Here is an 18,504-nt window from a genome sequence, read left to right as displayed (position 1 = left end):
CCTGAGCACTGCTAGAGCGCACGTCTTTCAACAATGAACATATCTACTGCAGATACAGTTTACAAAAGACAACCAAGTGAACTTGAGCCTCTGCATCTAGCTTTAAAAATTAACTGCTCAAGCGGGCACCCCTCTTTTCTTGACCCTTTACAGTTAGCAGGCAGACAGACATGAGGCTAGCGCAGCACCACAGGCTGAACGCCTTCCTCCCCTTTCCACGTCCCTGTGGAAATGTTGCTCCAGTCGCGTGTCTTGCTGGTCCAGTCTTCCCTCCACCAGTAGGTGTTGCCCTGATACCAGACTCAAGATTGTACTTCACGAACAATTGCATTCGGATTTGCGGAAATCCGGATCTACAGAACCACCATGGTCAGATTCGTTTCCCGTAGTAGTTTGCATCCGCTCTTTACCGTCGAACAGGCCCCAACGGTCCCTAAAGTCTCTTCTTCATTGCTTTCTCATCTTTGGGGCTGCGGCGAAAGACACGGCGGCTCAGAGCGCAGTTTCCCCGCGATTCCCTTTGTTCTCAGCGCCGGCTTCGCTCTCCGGGAAAGAGGCTAATAAGCATGAAAGGAACGCCATGGCGTTTCAGAGAGACCACAAGGTACTTCGGGTTGGGGGTCATCGCCAAAGATAATCGGCCTAATATCACCCCACCTTCTGCTAACGATCACCCAAATCGGCGAGCTTTCGCCTTTCATTATAGTTAACTATTAGGGGCTGCTGTTCGCCCTTCGCTTCAGGGTCCCCCCCCGCCCCCGCCTTTCTCCTCCAACGTCTTTTGTCTTCAGGTGACAATACGGGTTCACGAATCGCCAGCTGGACGGGACAGGCAGAGGCATCCCGCTGCACTGCCGGCCGCGAAGTGCGGGGACCGCGCAAGTCCCGGGCCGGCCAGCCAGGTGCCCCGGAGCACGTGCTCGCCTGCCTACGTGCCCCGCCCTCCATGTTGGCAATGCTCTATGGCGGGACCGGGTTGGGCCGGCCGGGGCGGAGAGTCACATGAGCGGCTGCCTGAGCCTGTCCTGCCCGGTTGGAAAAGCGCTCCGGCTGGGCCTGGCAGGGGAGAGACTTCCCATGGCCGAGAGTCCCCGTCCTCCGCCCTTCCCCTCCTGGCTAGCCACAGGTTTGAGGGAGCAGCGGCAGGGCGACCACCTTTGAGGAGCATGCGCGCAACGAAGGTAACCTCCCTCGAATCCCTTTCTGAAGCTTCCGCAGCTCTGTCGCAGCGTTTCTCCCCCCGCTCCCCAGACATTGCTGCCCTGAGGGGTCTCTTCCCTTCGGTCCTCGAATGGACAGGTTGTTCTGGTTGAAAGAGGGTTATACTAGCTTCTAGCCGTCCTTGAAGCGGGGTAGCCGCTCTTCTGGGATAATTCACCTCTTTGGGCAGTTCAGAGTAAGAGGCTCTTTAACCAGGAGTTGTCAGAACGGAAAACTCAACCAAGTGCCCGTCATAGGAACCGAGATGAGAAAGGCGGCCTTGAGGAAAACCCTTCTTTATGCATCACTCTCAGAGAGACGGTGACCTGAGTGAGGCGAATGTAGCTGTAAAGTTCCACGTACCCATTTGCTTGCCGGAAGGGATGGTGTCTCAGTTGTTGTCAAAGAGCAGATAGATTGACCTGTTGGATGTCTTTCTCCCCATAATTTGAGGATATTCTTCCTCAAATTAGGAAGCAACTGATGTATTTTTAAAGTATTTTTCTTTCAAATCTATACTATACATTGTTCTGCCAATCCAGCTACTTCACACTTGTTTTTTTGGTTTTTAAAATGTCATGAGAGAGTATTCTTAATACATAATTGTAGCTTCCCCCCCCCCAAAAAAGCTAATTCTGACCGTGAAATCACATCCTGGGTTCATGGCAAATATGAATAGGCAGACTAGTTATTCATGGTTGAAAGGGAAGATCAAAACGTCTACATATGTTTACAAAATATGTATCAGGATACACCTGCAATTTAATAGTGCAGGTGACACTACTTGTCAAATTAAAGGGAAAGATATGAGTCAAAGTAGGACTAGGTGTTTTCATGAATTTTGGTTTGGGTAAGTCCTTTCCTTTGCTATGCTTTTTAATGCTTGTAGTGCACATGAGGCCTTTTGAAACACATTTGAGGTCATTTTGAGCTGCACCTAGCACTAATTTGGGAATTGAGCAGGAACTTCTTCAAATAAAATTTATTTCCTAGCACTCTAATTTGAATTACACTGATTGGAATGGTGCCTCACTGTATTGCTACCCATGTTAATTTTGTTTTGATGAAAAATTACCAGTTTAGGTGCTAACCACATGGCTTCCAACTAATCAGTATTATACACACCTTGTCTTTATGTGCTAGTTACTCTGAGCAGTGAAAAAAATACCCTATAGTATATAGCTATTATGCAAGATGTTAAATATAGTGATTTATTTCATTCATTTAGTTCTTGCGAACACTGGAAGCAGTTTCATATGTGAGAGCTTTGCTCATGAGGATGATTTACCAGTCCTTAGTGCAGGCCTACATACTTATTCCTAATTAGGTGGCTGAATTTTGCTTAAATGAACATTTACAAATGTTAAAGTTGAATTTTTATTTTAAATATAAGGTAAAATATGATTTTGAGTGTTATCAGTGTTTTTAAAAATTTTAATCTAGGACTGCCCCTTCTTTCTGTCAAACAAGTGCACAGTGTCATAAATTCTATGTTGCAGTGTTTCTTACTATGGCTGTACAATAGTGCTTTGTCCTGAAGGCAAGAAGATGCTTCAGAGCCCATGGAGGCATGAGTGTAGTTCCTATTTGCACCTCATTAAACCAAATGTGTCCTTTCTTGGGATCGCACAACACCAAATTCTGAGAAGAGTGCGGTGTTATGTTCATGCCACCTCCGTATTCCAAAGCACCCTTTTGCCTTCAAACCCAAAGCACTGCACATCCCTATTTCTTTCATGGAATGTAGTATTTGTCAGTGCTTAAAATGTTAAATTGCTTGATGTTGTATGACTTTTTAGAGGCACGGGCACCTTTTCCTATGAAAATATGGTGTTGATCAATAAATCTGAATGCTGCACTCATAGCCTGAGATTATTGAGTGAATTAGGTTCCTTACCATGCTATAAATTCTGTCCCATAGCATAAAACAGGGAAAGAAGGGGTATGGTAAATAGTTCATTATTCTGTGTCTTACAGTTAACATTTCTCTTTTAAGGGAGGGTGTTCTGTGAAATCCTAGGAAATGGATCTAGTCTGTTTGAAACGTTGGCTTCATACAGCCTAACAGAGGAGTCTTTCTGAAGGTTGTGGCTGCTGTTTTTTAAAACTCTGAACTTCTGCCTGCTATGGAACAAAGTGAGAATCAACCAGGATCCTCACCAGAGATTCAAGATGACAGCAAAAGCAACACAAGACCTTTGCCTGGCCTGGCTGCCCCTGTCAAAGGGGAAATAAAGAAACATGCAGTTACAGATGACTATAAAATCTCTAAACGGGTCTTGGGCCTTGGTATTAATGGCAAAGTATTGGAATGTTTTCACAAAGTGACAGGACGGAAATGTGCTTTAAAGGTACGTAGCAGATGAAGACGACTTCATCCTGATTTAGCTGTTATTTTTCCTTATTTGGTTTCTGGGCTAAAAGGAATTGTTGAATACTTCCAGAAGTATTCATATTAGAAATTCTAAATTGCATGTCAAGTAGCCTTTCCCAGCCTTGTGGCCTCCAGATGTGTTAGAACTAGAATTACCATAATTCGCAGCCAACAGTGTCAAAGGCTATATTGGCCAGGGATTCTGAAAGTTGAGGTCCTAACGAGATCCAGGTTGGAAAAGACTGAAAATCTTATTAATGACTCTCTATTTCCAAAACTGTAAGGTTTTGCCAAGTGTTCTTGAGTTAGAGTTTTTAATTGCTAACTGTAAAATTGTTTGCTACTTTGTGTAGGCAGAAATATGCCTCTTCCATTCCCCTTCCTGTTCCCTCAATTGAGTCAAATAGTGTCTTGAATATGGATGTAGTGAATCAAACGATTGCCTGAGTTTAGCAGTGAAAGGGATCGGAACTGGAAACTTAACATTTAGTATAAAATTACTAAATGTGGATTGACAGCAAAACCAATAAGTGTTCAGATTCCAGGATTCCTTCCTATCAGCATCTTTTTTGAAAATTAGAACTAAGCCCAAAGATATTTTGTTTGTACACTAAAACAAATGCTGTTGCTTGAGGAATATATTTCTCTTAGCTAGTTATTTATTTATTTTCCTATCCCACCTTTATTATTTTTATAAATAACTCTAGGTGGTGAACATACCTAATATTCCTCCCTCCTCCTATTTTCCCCACAACAATAATTAAAATGCCAGTAATTTCCAGTGGAGGGATGAATTTTGAGAACCTACATTACATTAACCTATCTCAAGGAAATTAATGATTGAAACCACTTTCAGGGAAGAAAAATCAAAAAGTTTTGTGATGGGATTTTTTTGTGTACCTATTACATTTGTTTCAGTATTTGGTTAGAATAACTACATTTATATTGAGAGATTAAATATCCTCTTGCATGGTGTTCTTATGAATGGAGAGCTGACACTGATGTGAAAATAGGACTATGATTAACAAACCAGAAGCCAGATCCTTCATGATAGTTAAGGATAATGAGAGTAAAATCAGAGGGTGGTGTACATTACACTTCCATCAAACTTAATTGTGAATAAAACACGTGCCTCAGCTGCCAAGTATATACAAACAGAAGTTACAATTGTAGTGGAATGTAAACCAGCATGAATTGAGTGGGAAGTGCAGATTTATATGTTCTCTTATAAGTGTCCTTATTTAATGTTTAAAGCTTTGGAGAAAATTGGATAAAGCAATTTAGGTTATGAAGAGATGTAACTTACTACATGTTGCCCTTTTATGATCAACTGTGGACTATATCCACTAGACAAGCATGTATCATGAATCCTTTCTCTTAGTAAGGAGTCTTGCTCAGTAGTCTCCACTATTTGAGTTTATTTGCCTTATGATAGGGCAGTGAGGCAGGTTCTGTTGATGGACTCCCTACCATACTCCTCAGCTGTTTCCCTGAGTGAACTACTAGAGATCGTCTTAATGCTGGTTTACCCTAATCTGATCGTGGATAGGATTTTAAAATTTACACTGCATCTTGTTTTGGAAGGTTTAGGAGCCAGATCTCATGTTTCTTGTCAACCATGAGTCCACCAGTGAATACCTGATTCTGTATTTGCAATAGGGTGTACACATTACTTGTAGTTGCCAGTTAGCGTAGAGTGATCTTTAGAGAGGTTTAAAAGTACAGGTAGTCCTCGCTTAACAAAGGTAATTGGGACCAGAATTTCTGTCGCTAAGTGATGTCATAAAGCGCAATGTCATGTGATGATGTCATAAAGCATGATGCATTATTTGAAAGTAGAGATAAGGTAGAAGTGTGGAAGGAGGCCAGCTACATGTTCATTTGGTTCATGTTCACCGTTACTTAGAAAAGCTGCTCATTGGAGCTTATTTATAAGTTGTTACTAAAATATTCAGAAACTGAGCAAGGCAAATATTGTATGAATTAAATAGATTAAACGGGACAATTGATATCCAACAATAGGAATTCCAGGGGAAGATAAATATTAAATTTATGGTGAATATTACACTCAGGTGTTTTTTCATGGGTATAATTACCAGTTATTGGTATAATTACACCAGTGTTGATTGCCAAACTAGATAATTATATTTTAAAAGATGCTGGAATTGCAGTAATCAGGGTGGTTTATTTATTAAAAAAAACAGGTCTAATACTGAATTTAATTTAACCTGTACGGGTAGTCCTCGCTTAACAACCGTTCATTTAACGACAGTCTGAAGTTATGACAGCCTTGGAAAAAGTGCTTTATGACCTGTACTCATGCTTATGAGTGTCACAAAACGTCACACCATCCCCACAGTCACGTCGCAATGCAGGCACTTGGCAGCCGGCTTGCATTGTAACCAGTTGCAGCATCCTGCAGTCACATGATCATGATTTGCAACCTTTTTTGCTGGTTCTGGCAAAAAGCATCTATTGGGGAAGCTGGATTTGCTTAACGACTGCTGTGATTCACTTAACAATCTATGATTCACTTAACATCCATTGTAAAAATGGACCCAGAGTCGTTTCCAGGGGTGTGGTGGAAAAATACGATAAATAAATAAATATGGTCATAAAATCAGGGTTGGTCACATGGTGACTCACTTAACAACTGTACTGCTTAACCAGGTTTCCAGTCCCTATTGTGGTTGATAAGTGAGGACTACCTGTAAACCAATTATTGGCTTCCTTATTTCTTGTTTTCTTGGTACTGTAGTGCCTTCAAATATCCATAAAATAAAATGTATTTTTTTTAATTTTTGTCTTTTTTTTTTCCAGAAAGCTCCAAGAGTGACAGTGATACTGCACCCTGGGTTTTCTTGAATAAAACTGATTATTTTGATCGGTTTCAATCTCAGCTAATCAGTAAAACTATCTTGATACATGACCCACACCAAGAACTGAACAGGGGTTGTATGTCCTTGTTTTGGTTTTTTTTGCTGGATGTCTTAGCAGCATTTGATACAATTGAGATTCGTACCCAAATATACTAATTAACTAATAAAGGACTAGAATTAACTCTTTTCTGACTATTCTAGTCTTATTTGGCTGAGCATACTGAGATGACAGTGGTGGCAGGTTATGGCTTGTTCTCTTGGTCTCTTTGAGATGCTTTGCAATTTCTTATGTTCTAACAACTGCTTAAGGCTGCTTGAAGGAAAAAAACATTCAGAATGTTACGGTTCAGTTGCATCAATGTGTTGGCTATTTTTCAGCTAATGCTGCATAAACTGTGAAAACGTTTTACAAAGCCTGAATGCAGTGAGAGACTGACTGTCTTTGAATAAAATAACAGAGCGTCAGTCCAGTCAAGATAGGATTCCTATTGATCGGTAAGCTACTTAAGAGAGAGAGCGCAGCCTGTTTCTGGATATGGTAGTGCTTCCTCTGAAAAGTTCAGGTAGACAGTTTGAAAACATTTTTGTAACTAGCACTGCTTCTGGAAGGGGACCTGGCAGCAGGGTCAGTAGTACCTCATCTGTGTGTTTGCAGTAGGAGGAGAATTTGTCCAGCCTGGCTCACTTTACTGTATAGATTTTGTTAGATTTAAATCCCACCTTTTCTCCAGGAGCTCACAGTAGCTTACATAGGATCTCACTTTATTTTGTCCCAGAAACAGCAACCTTGTGAGTGATGGACTGGACTGAGATAGAGAGTAACTGGCCCAGAGTCACTGAGCAGGCTTTCATGGCTAAAGAGGACATGAACCGCTGTCTCCCCAGTTTTTGTCCAATACCTTATCCACTACAGGTAGTCCTCATTTAGCAACTGCCTCAGATCAGCAACCATTTGCAGTTACAATGGTGATGAAAAAGTAACTTTGCAACGAATCCTCGCATGTACAACCTTAGCAGGTCTGTAAAGCAAAGGAAAGCTAAAGCACAGTCGCAGTTTTGCTTAGTGGTCTCTTCCTTACTGATCAAGTTGCCAGTCCCAATTGTGATCGCTAAATGAAGACTACCTGTATACCTCATTGGTTAACTCATTTCTTTAGTTTACTTTTCGATGTTCTGTATGGGATGTTCAGAAATTACGGCCAGTGCAAAATGCAGTGGCTAGACTTATGTAGGAATGTACTTCGAGTCACATTACACTAATCTTAAAACAATTTATTACTGCTTTGTTTTCATTTAGGATGTTGGGAATAACTTATAAACTCCTCACCAGTTTTGGTCTGGTATATTTGAAAAACTTCCTGTATCCATATGAAAAAGTCATATTTTTTTCTATAATCATCAGAGGCCCTTTTATATGAATAGGCCCACTGCCTATTCAGGACAAGGCTTTTTGGTAGCAGCACTCTGGTTCTCAAGAGATGTGAGATGGTGTAACTATCAACTAAATAGTAACCGTTTTTATATCACTGGGCTTTTAATACTGAATTATTTTTCACAAATTTTAATGTTGCTTTAATTGATTTTTATTCATGATTTGGCTGCCTGACAGTGATTTATAAATGTAGTAATATGTATTAACACGATACCAATATATTGATATGAAACTAATTCCTGTCCACTATTAGTTGTCACCAATTAATAACAAGCATAGGAGAAGGTGGGAAAATCCTGTTATTTCCCTGTATAACTGCAACTGCTTCCTCTGGTCCTACAGAAATAAAGAAATTGAGTAGACTGAGTCACTAAATACTTTGGTCAAATTTGGTTATCTTGTTTGCAATGCTGTTGCTGAAAGCAGAGTAACCTTATGCAGCATCCCTGATGTAGACAATTGCAGCTTTATAGGCTATACTTCATCTTGAAGCATTGTAGAACAGAGTCAACACCACCACCAGGCGGTGGGGTGGGGGGAGGCTGGGGAGGTACCATGAACAACTGCATTCCACAGTATATTTGCAATACAGAAAAGCTATTGGTTCTAATCCACTTATGTTAAATTGTTCATAAATTATATTGAAATAAATTGGATACATTAATCACACTACAGTATCTTAAGCCATCTTTATTTCATTAGACTTAGGCTGGGGCCATTGCTGTACAAACCTCTGTTGTTCAGCTGTGTTCTAATCATTCTTTTCTGATTAGAACATAGATTCTTTTTATTAGTTCATAGAAAAATGATTGGTACATAAAACTTTAAGAATTTCCAAAATGGATAGTGTAAAAAGAAGACTGTGGGTTTCTAAGTTGTTTTGCTTTTAAAATAATAATGCTAATAATATAAACATTATATTGGTAGCATGGTAGCAAAAATTCATCCTAGGCCTAACTTCCATATCTAAGTTACAAATAAAGTTAAAATGATGAAACATCAGAGGCAGGACCATAATTATATCAAATTTGAGTGGACTTCATATTTTATTGAAACTGTAACAGATCTACCATTGGCAACAATTGGGATATACGGTAAATATGAATGTCTTTATTATTCGTGTCTATATTTACTTTTTAGCACATTTTTTCCTCTGTCCATCATGGATTTATGTTACTCAGTTACTTGATAATGTTTGTTAATTACTGCTCAATAAAAAGAAAAGAAAAAAAATACTCAGATTATGATAGTGAATACCAGTGTTCTTACACCAGAAAATTTCACATTTGTCTATTTCTTTTATCTTTATCAGTAAATATCAGTTAATTGCATGAGTCAACAGTAGATAAAATTATCAAGCTTTCTCAGTTACATTTTCTGCTAGAGAACTGTTGCTGTCCTGGGGCCTTGAAGATTAAGCTTCAACATCTAGAATTCCCAGTTATTTTGGCCCCAGCTATCTGGAAGTTATATGTTGTCCACCCTTTATGCCCTACATTCTTTTCTTTAAAAGCAAACTCAGGAAAATATCATCTGATGGCCTTTCTGTGTCATCAAGAAGTGAACATAAACAATAATGATAGCAATTTGTTGAGGAAATAAGAAATCAAGAAGAGTAAAATTGTTGTAGTGAATGGGGGACATTCCGTTCCTAGAGGCTCAAACATTGAAAGAGTTAAGCAAAAACTCACTGACTAGAGATACTTAATCCAGATAGTGTGTGGAGACAGTTGATGCTTGAGAAAATCAAATGCTAAGGAGCCAGTTAGGAATGGCAGTTCCCCTTTCAGTTTTGGGTTTTTGTTTTTAAGGAGAAAGGGATAATCTTCATTTTGTCCTTAGTCTTGTCTTTGGTGTGAAGAGCAGGAGCTTCTCTTCCCTGTAGGCTGGCTAAAACCCAGGTAAGAAAAGAAGCATCTATCCTTAAAAATCCTCCAAGAGAGACCAGGTTATTATAGGATCAGTGAACCTAGACTGAAGATAGCTTTTACTGTATTTTATGGCCAATAATCTGGGCTGTTGTGGTTTTGTTTTCTGTTTGTGTGTGTGGGTGAGTGATGTGGGAGATCCTGGGCTAAAGAAGCAGCTGGCTGAGAATAGTCTCTCCAGAAGCAATTGTTCATCTCTTCTCCTTTTCCCCCTTTCTCTTTTGGTGCCTTCCAACTTCCTTCTAGTTCTTTGACCTTGATATATATAATAGACTTGAATTCTTAATGAATCAGAGGTATTCATTTTGAAGAAAAGAACCAGTCTGTGGTGCATAACTTCACATTTAGGCAATTACTAAAAGGAGGAGAACCACTTGCTGCCTCCTGAATAAACTAGGGCAGAGAGAATTTCCTTGGAGAAAAGTAGCTAATACAGTAGAAGCATTTCTGGGGAGGGTGTAATATTGTTGTGGATGAAGTGTTAAGATACATCTGTCTAGTGCCCAGTGGGGTAAACCTGTAATATCCTATGCAGTCTCTGCTTTCCATTACGGTTGCTTTAATTTATTTTGGGACACTATGAATATAGAATTTGGCGGGAAATACTTGTTTATGTAGGTGGTCCTTGTTTAATGACCACTCATTCAGTGACTGCTTGAACTTGTGACAGTGCTAAACGAGTGGTACTTACAACTGGTCCTTAAAGTTCTGGCTGTCGCACCACCCCGCAATCACTTGATCATGATCGAGGCGCTTGGCAATCAGCCCAAATTTCTGACCATTGCGGCATCCTGCAGTCACATGCTCATGGTTTGCAAAGATCTAAGTTGGTGGGGAAGCAGGCAGGAAATCAGAAGTCATGATCGCATGAGCTTCTCACTTAACAACCTGTGTGGTCCTCTCTTAATGGTGGTGACCAGGGACTGCTGGAACTGCCGTTGTTAAGTGGCGCAGCCATGTGATGTCACGCTTTACCACCTCATCAGTTAGCGGTGGAAATTCTGGTCCCAATTACTGTAGTGAAGTGAGGACTACCTGTAAAAGGTTTGTGACTATACACATAACCAGATACTCTGTGCTGCGATTCTGCTAGGTGCTCCTCTTACCTTAGGGAATGCCTTTTTAAAGAAAGCTGAGGCATAACAGACTTCCAGCCTCGTCAGGTTTTTCCCGTCCAAGCTTTTGTGTTCTTCCAACATGGCTTCTTTTTACCAACATCTTTTGTTTCCTGTGGGAACAAAATTAGACCAGTCTGGAACTGGACAGATTACTCAATGGAAAGTTATAGTTAAGTATGTGATTTTAAAAGTCTTCAAACACACAGCCGTATGTTATTCATTCACAGTGCATAGTAACTGGAAAGTCCCTGTCATGTGCAGTCATTCTTATCAGTGGAGCTACCCAACATTTTTGCTCATCACCTTTGTCTGGAAATGTGAATATGATGTCTCCAAAGACAGTATAGGAGCTTCAATAGTTGCTTTAGTTATTTTCCTGAAGTGTTTAACTTGCTATGCCTATCAGAGTAAATGAAACAATTTCTCGATGCCCTAGAAGCAGTCTCAACTTTATTTCCATTCCAACTTGAAATGCTGTGCCCATTGCTGCCATCGTTTAGAAAATTAAAACTGGGTACTTTATTTCTCAAATTTATACTACTGCCCATCTCCCCCCCAAGAGGGACTCTGAGCAGTTAAAACAAGCACTCTGAGTACTTGTTTTTAAGCCGGATTATTTGAGTGGCAATACTTCCAATGGAAAGAATGCTTAAAAGGACAGAAGAGTAAATATGGGTAGCTGACCTGACAATATGCCACGGTCCATTCTTGGGTTTTTTTTCAGTTCATTCTTGTCAATCCCTTCTTAATATCATTTGTCTGTGAGAATATAATTAGAGGCATGTGATATCTTTTCATGCATAGAAATTCTCCATATCCTCCCTCCTCCATTTTTACTGCTGGAGAAATATAGTGGGACAGCTGATATTGTAGGGTGGCTGATATTGAATAAACTGAATTCAATTTACCAAGAGCATTCAACAATGCATTGAAGTGAGATTTTTGGTATTCAGTTTATTCCTTTAAAACTGACCCAAATAATGTGTTATATCCAGTGGTGGCTTTGCCTTGAAACAAAGCATTTTTGCTCATTTGAGTTGTAATAAGTAAAATTGAGTGCTTCAGCTTTGTAGTACCCCATTCTGTTCTGAACAGCCGCACAATGATCAGCAGTTTTGAGAAAGGGATGAGGAGATTGGTGGCTAGGGGACTGGGAATAATTAGGAGCCCTGATTCCTTTTCCAGTGAAGCAGAATCATCATGGATTTTCTGTTAATATCAAATAATTTAATTTTTAAACATTCTTTGAATCAAAAAATGTGACATACACAAAATAATTAAATTGGATTATTAATCTATAATCAAATTCTTTTCTTCTAACTTTTTAAATGAATGCACAGTAATGCTTTAGCACTCTAAAACATTTTGCAGGAATGAGTTTTATTTGCAAATTTTATGTTCAGAAAAACTATTGGATTTTCCTATGGATTTTTGTCTCATATACTTGTTGATTAAACATACATGAAGAAAGCTATTAGTCATATTTTTCAAACTATAATTTCTCTCAGCGCCAAAGGATTTTTTTTTTTAGTACTGATGATGGTAGTTTTCTTGAATGCCTGAAGTCTGCTTTAATTTTGTGAGATCAAAACTTGCTGCCTTTCAGAAAGTTAATTCATTGTGAGATAATTACTTGTTGTAAAATAAGATACTTCGTTCCGACTAGTTTTATTCTGATTAGCATGTCCTTTCTTGCTGATGAGTTAACACTGAAATCAAGAATGAACTTTCAGTTACTTTACAGTACATACTAAAAATTCCCACAATTTTAATATACAAAGAATATAGTGAAATCTAGTTTAAATAGTGAAAAGATTACAGTATATTAGAAACTCTGACTGGAAATGTGTGCTATTCAATCTGTTGAAGGCTGTATCATATGGTATAGTCCATATGTTTCTGTTCAATAATATATGTGTAGGGAATACAAGTTTACTTTGATGTGTGAAGTACACTTCAAAAATACTACTACTTAAACATTCTACTAAACAAAGTAATTGTTCCTATATAGAGAATTTATTTATTTATTTATTTATTTATTTATTTTCTGTCCCGCCTTTATTATTTTTATAAATAACTCAATACTTTTGAGTGCCTATGTTACAATGATGGGTAAATAGTATGCATAGTTATCTCAAAGTGCATTTAAAGATGACAGTTTTTATATCTGCTGTACTATCTTACAGTTTTGCAGCTGTTGGAGTAAATTCCAGTCTTTTTCAAAGCTTTCAAGAGTGCTAAATATTTTACTGATGTATAAGGCTTGCAATGTAGGGTAATGTCTAGATAGATTTTAAAATCTTATTTTGTGGACACTATCCTGCATATCTAAAATCACAAATCCAACTTCAGTTTTTTCCTCTTAATAATACACCACAGCTGGAAGCATATCTGGTGTTCATTTCCAATTCTATTTTGCTAAATTCTGATAGTGATATGGAAACCATTTGGTTGAGTGAAATTGTTTTGCATGGGAGATTATTAATTTGAGTGCTTGTAAACTGGCTTGTTCAAGAGGTCATTTAACTGGCCATTTGAATGGCTTCTTTGATTGTCTTTTTAAAACGGTAGTGCTCATTAAAGAAGAATCACATAAGTGAGTGTGCTAATTCATCAAAATTTGCTAAGTGGAAATGCAGGATTTAGAAGAGGTGGGGAGGAAAGTACAACATAATCATAATGTATCTTTGTAATACAATCTGAGCTAGTGCTGCTCCCTTTCTGAGTTATTTCCAAACAGCCAACAGTCTGAAACAAGTCTGTCCAGATTTATGACATAACAAAATCTCATAAAGATTGCAGTATATTTTTACAGCTTGGAGGCAATTTTAAAAAGTATTGAATTACATTCTGTTTGTTGACTCTCTATATAGTTGAGGTGGTGCGCATTTCTCAATACCTCTGCTGGACCCTAGCTTAACAAAGTATTCCTGTGTGTGAAAGCATGCCACATGATCTCCAAGGTTTTGGGAGGTGGTTTTTGTTGGTTTGTTTATTTGTATTAACTGCTACTTCAGCTGGGGTTGTTAATTTGATTAGACAAGTAAATCTGGAACTAAGATGGGTTTGATGGGCACTTTCCCTGTGCCATTTTATCCATGGGAAGAAATATATAGGCACCTGCACTTTACCTTTACTTGTCACACAGCAAACGATATGTGGAAAGTACTCCAAGATTATTCTTGTACTTAGAAGCATAAAATATTGCAGATTGATCATGTATATAAACCTTCCTTTCAAATGTAACATGAGATTTTGTGTACATTCCAAAAGGAGATTTCTCCAGATGTTTCAATATTAAGTTCAAGAAAAATTCTGAGAATAGTGTTTTTGCCATATGAGCTTGTCCCAAGCTTATTTAAATGCTATGAAAAAGCAACCAAAGAAAAATTTCCGCATATACAGTATAAAAGATTTTCAGCCCACATACTGGCTTGTTTGAATATGTGCAATGATATTAGAGCAACCTACTGTTTGGGTTATAATGTTGGAAATCAGACTACCTATGCTTATATAGAATATGCTTGTGCGGTTTTTCATACATATTAATACTGTAATGTTTTGATCAATCCTTACTACTAATGCTTCCTGATTCTAGAAACACCACAAACTGTTTGTAGATCCAGAGTTATGAAATGGGCATAGAAAATTGAATAGGATACAGCTTCTTTATTGAGTTGGAAAATTGCAATAACTTTTTCCATTTTCCCAGTTTGCTTTCCTCTAAACTATAGGTAGCTGGGATTTGGTTGTCCTCTGTTTGAGCATACAAGTTATCCAGATGGTGGTTTAGTTTCCTTCCTAAATGAGAAAACTTTGCATCATCCTAAACAGTAAGATTGAGCTGTAACTCTCTTGTATTTCAATGCATTGTATTCAAAGTGTTGGAGTTCAGCATGAAAATTAGCTTGGCATGGCCTATGATTCTTCTCTGTGGCAGTATAGCAGGCAAATTATTTTTATAGAATAATACTGAGAAGTGGCAAACACATTTTTGAATAAAATGGCACAAAATGCTTACAAAACTATATGAAAATAATGTTTTTGAAGGATCAGTGAGTAACAGTGAATGAACCAGTTGAATAGCCAGATTTCCTCTAAAGGATTTGCATTTTAGTTTGCAATATGCAAAGAAGTTATGAATACAGTCTGATTCAAAACATTGATTAGTATCAATGTGATTATTAGATCTTGAATATCACAGTTCTATTCTGTGTACAGTCACAGTGAATTTTTTTCCTTGCAAAAGATATTTGTACAGAACGAATAGATGTTGGTTTAAGTTGATAGGAAATCTTAAAGTACCCTGAATAATATTTGCTTCCCACAACTCATTTTCAGCATACTATTGGCTTTCCATGAGCTTCCATTTTTGCATATTTAAGAAAACATGCTGTATAATTTACACAATCAGATACCCTGAAATGTATCAGAAGCAAAGAATAGTATCTAATTAAAAACAGCCTGTGTTGTTAATCTCTGACTAACTCTTACCACATACCTATACGTCTAAAATACAGGCTAAAAGCTTCTGTAGGAGACAAGATTTGAATACCACAGAGCTTAAATAAGTTCATAGACATCCACTTAAAACATGGTTGATAAATGCACTTTCGCCTTAGAAATATGACTCATTCTGGCATTTAAATCTAAAATAAATAAAGCAAAGCAAAATTTAATCAGGATTTCACATTAGGGTCATATGTAGTGTGTGTATGTGTGTGTGGTCTGTATAATATTTATGGGGAATAAATATTAGAATGTTGGAATGTGGATTTACATGTTTATTCGTTTAGTCGCTTCCGACTCTTCGTGACTTCATGGACCAGCCCACGCCAGAGCTTCCTGTCAGTCGTCAACACCCCCAGCTCCCCCAGGGACGAGTCCATCACCTCTAGAATATCATCCATCCACCTTGCCCTTGGTCGGCCCCCCTTCCTTTTGCCCTCCACTCTCCCTAGCATCAGCATCTTCTCCAGGGTGTCCTGTCTTCTCATTATGTGGCCAAAGTATTTCAGTTTTGCCTTTAATATCATTCCCTCAAGTGGGCAGTCTCCCTTTATTTCTTGGAGTATGGACTGGTTTGATCTTCTTGCAGTCCAAGGCACTCTCAGGATTTTCCTCCAACACCACAGTTTCTCCCTCTATTTGCCAGTTATCAATCAAGCTGGTTGCCATAATCTTGGTTTTTTTGAGGTTTAGCTGCAAGCCAGCTTTTGCACTTTCTTCTTTCACCTTCATCATAAGGCTCCTCAGTTCCTCTTCGCTTTCAGACATCAAAGTGGTATCATCTGCATATCTGAGATTGTTAATGTTTCTTCCAACGATTTTAACTCCAGCCTTGGATTCCTCAAGCCCAGCTTGTCGCATGATGTGTTCTGCGTACAAGTTGAATAGGTAGGATGAGAGTATACAGCCCTGCCATCCTCCTTTCCCAATCTTAAACCAGTCTGTTGTTCCGTGGTCTGGACTTGGTATCCCCATACCGCTAAGAACTTGCCACAATTTGTTTCCCTTTTTTGGTATGGGGATATAAGTAAATGGGGATATAACTAAATGGATCAACTAAATGGATTTATATACATACATACATTCCCATCATGCCATTCTTTTTCAGGGTAAACAGTGTTATGGAAAGCTTGGAAAAAGTAATAGTAATAGTGATAAAAAAATATAGACAAGAGGTTGGAGGACAAAAAGGAAATATAGCTCAATTTACCTTACATTTATACCATTCTCTGTACCTCTCTATACATTTATATCCTTGCAAACCATCTTTGATTTCACCACATCCATACATTATTTCATTTATTCATACACTGCCTTTTGTTCTTCAAATTACCTCCTCCTTTTGGTGGATTTCATCAACTCCAGTCAATCCATTACTCTTGATTGATTCACTCCTCCTTCACATGCTTGTTGTGCAGTTTGATTCTCATTTCATTCCTTCTGTATGATGAAACCACCTCATTGTTTTGTACTGATACATCAGTATAAATCATATAAATCAGTTCTGCATTCAATCAGAATCCATCCACATTCATTCAGAATCCATTCATTCTTGACACTATCTTGACACAACCCTTCTTGTTTTACTACGTATATTTCTTAAGTAACCAATTCCTATTTATTTATTTATTTATTTATTATCCTGCCTTTATTATTTTTATAAATCACTCAAGGCGGCAAACATACCTAATACCCCTTCCTCCTCCTCTTTCCCCCACAACAGCAATCCTGTGAGGTGAGTTGGGCTGAGAGAGAGAGACTGGCCCAAGGTCATCCAGCCGGCTTTCATGCCTAAGTAAAAAATAAAATCAATTATGCTTTTCAATTCATTCATTTTCCATTTGTACATATGAAAAGACTTACGTTTAGGCCACATATTTGACACAATTTTTTTTCTAAGGAGATATTTTCCAAACAGACTGTTCTTTTTCATTCTTGGGTCTCCAAATGATCTGATCACTTTTTCCATACCCTCTTATTCCATTCTCATTCATCCATTTTGTCACCTAACAGATTTTTATTTTTTTTCCATAGATCACATGCATTCACATTACTGCAGTTTTTTCTCAAACTCATTTCTGTGCCTTTCATATCACCATTCACTGGAGTGTAACATGCAGTTGTCAGCAACTTATGAACTCCTACTTTTATATGTACCAATAACACTAATTCTTACCTGTATATGTACATTTCAGCCCTTCATAATTATAACTACACCTTCATTTCCCTTCATGTATTTATCCATTTCATTCCACAAGATTAGATCATCTTCATTCACATCTTTTACATCTTTCCCCTTTCTCTTAGTTTCATAGACACACATTGTGCATATTTTTCTTTCTTTCAGGTTCATTCATAAATTCATGCTCTTTATCATTTAACAACTCTTACAGTACATTCCAGATTGCAGCCTGCCTGCCTGTCTTCTGTCCTTATTTACTGGGGCTTATATATCAAAAACAAAAGCAAAAAGTCTTCCATGTGCTAACATCATTACCATAAGGGCCAATGGATATTGACCTCATCTGCCCATCATGGCTTTGGTCAAATGAGGCTTGCACAAACTGCTTGTTAATAAGATAAAGAACTAGAGTGGACTACCAACTTTGGTCATACCTGTGCAACAGGGAGTATTCCCTGCTAATAGTAAAGACAGTACTGGGTAGTCTGGTCCATCTAGTACACTTTAAATGCAGCCAAAGCCCAGTCTGATCCAAAAAGGAATTGGTTCCTTTTTTAGACAGAACACAAGAGTGTACTGCACAGACACTTGGTGACTTCAAACACAGAGTCATTGGGAGTCAGGCGGCATACATGTTTAATAAGTTGTTACTGTTGTTATTTGCTTGATATATTCAAGGATACTGTGGACAAAATATATCCTGATTTCAGCAAACCATTCACAAAGTACCCTGTGATTTATCCAATTTATTAATCCAATTTATTCAGTTTATCCAATTGGATAAAGAAATGGTGTTCTGGTTAGTGAGGTACTTAAGTTTGACTGGATAGCATGACGGTTAAGTTGATACTTAACTGCCTCTAAGGTGTTCATCAGTGGCTC

The 18,504-nt window shown here is 38.3% G+C and overlaps 1 protein-coding gene across 3 annotated transcripts in view; it reads left to right on the top strand.

Annotated features, from left to right (window-relative positions):
- Nucleotides 1–287: 287 nt before the first annotated feature.
- Nucleotides 288–18,504, top strand: part of MAPKAPK3 (MAPK activated protein kinase 3) — a 76,656-nt gene continuing 58,439 nt past the window's right edge. The window contains exons 1-2 of one of the 3 annotated variants that reach the window (XM_063291946.1): nt 288–604; nt 3,197–3,551. In XM_063291946.1, coding sequence (XP_063148016.1) covers nt 3,327–3,551 — 225 coding nt within the window. In that variant the 5' untranslated portion in view covers nt 288–604; nt 3,197–3,326. Of the gene's footprint in view, nt 605–936; nt 1,182–3,196; nt 3,552–18,504 lie in introns of those variants that run through there. The other 2 variants (XM_063291947.1, XM_063291948.1) reach the window with 2 other exon arrangements.

The sequence above is a fragment of the Candoia aspera genome, chromosome 2 (genome assembly GCF_035149785.1).
Source record: "Candoia aspera isolate rCanAsp1 chromosome 2, rCanAsp1.hap2, whole genome shotgun sequence".
Classification (NCBI taxonomy): Eukaryota; Metazoa; Chordata; class Lepidosauria; order Squamata; family Boidae; genus Candoia; species Candoia aspera.
The sequence above is the reverse complement of the archived record's forward strand: the minus strand, read 5'-3'. Positions and strand labels throughout refer to the sequence as shown.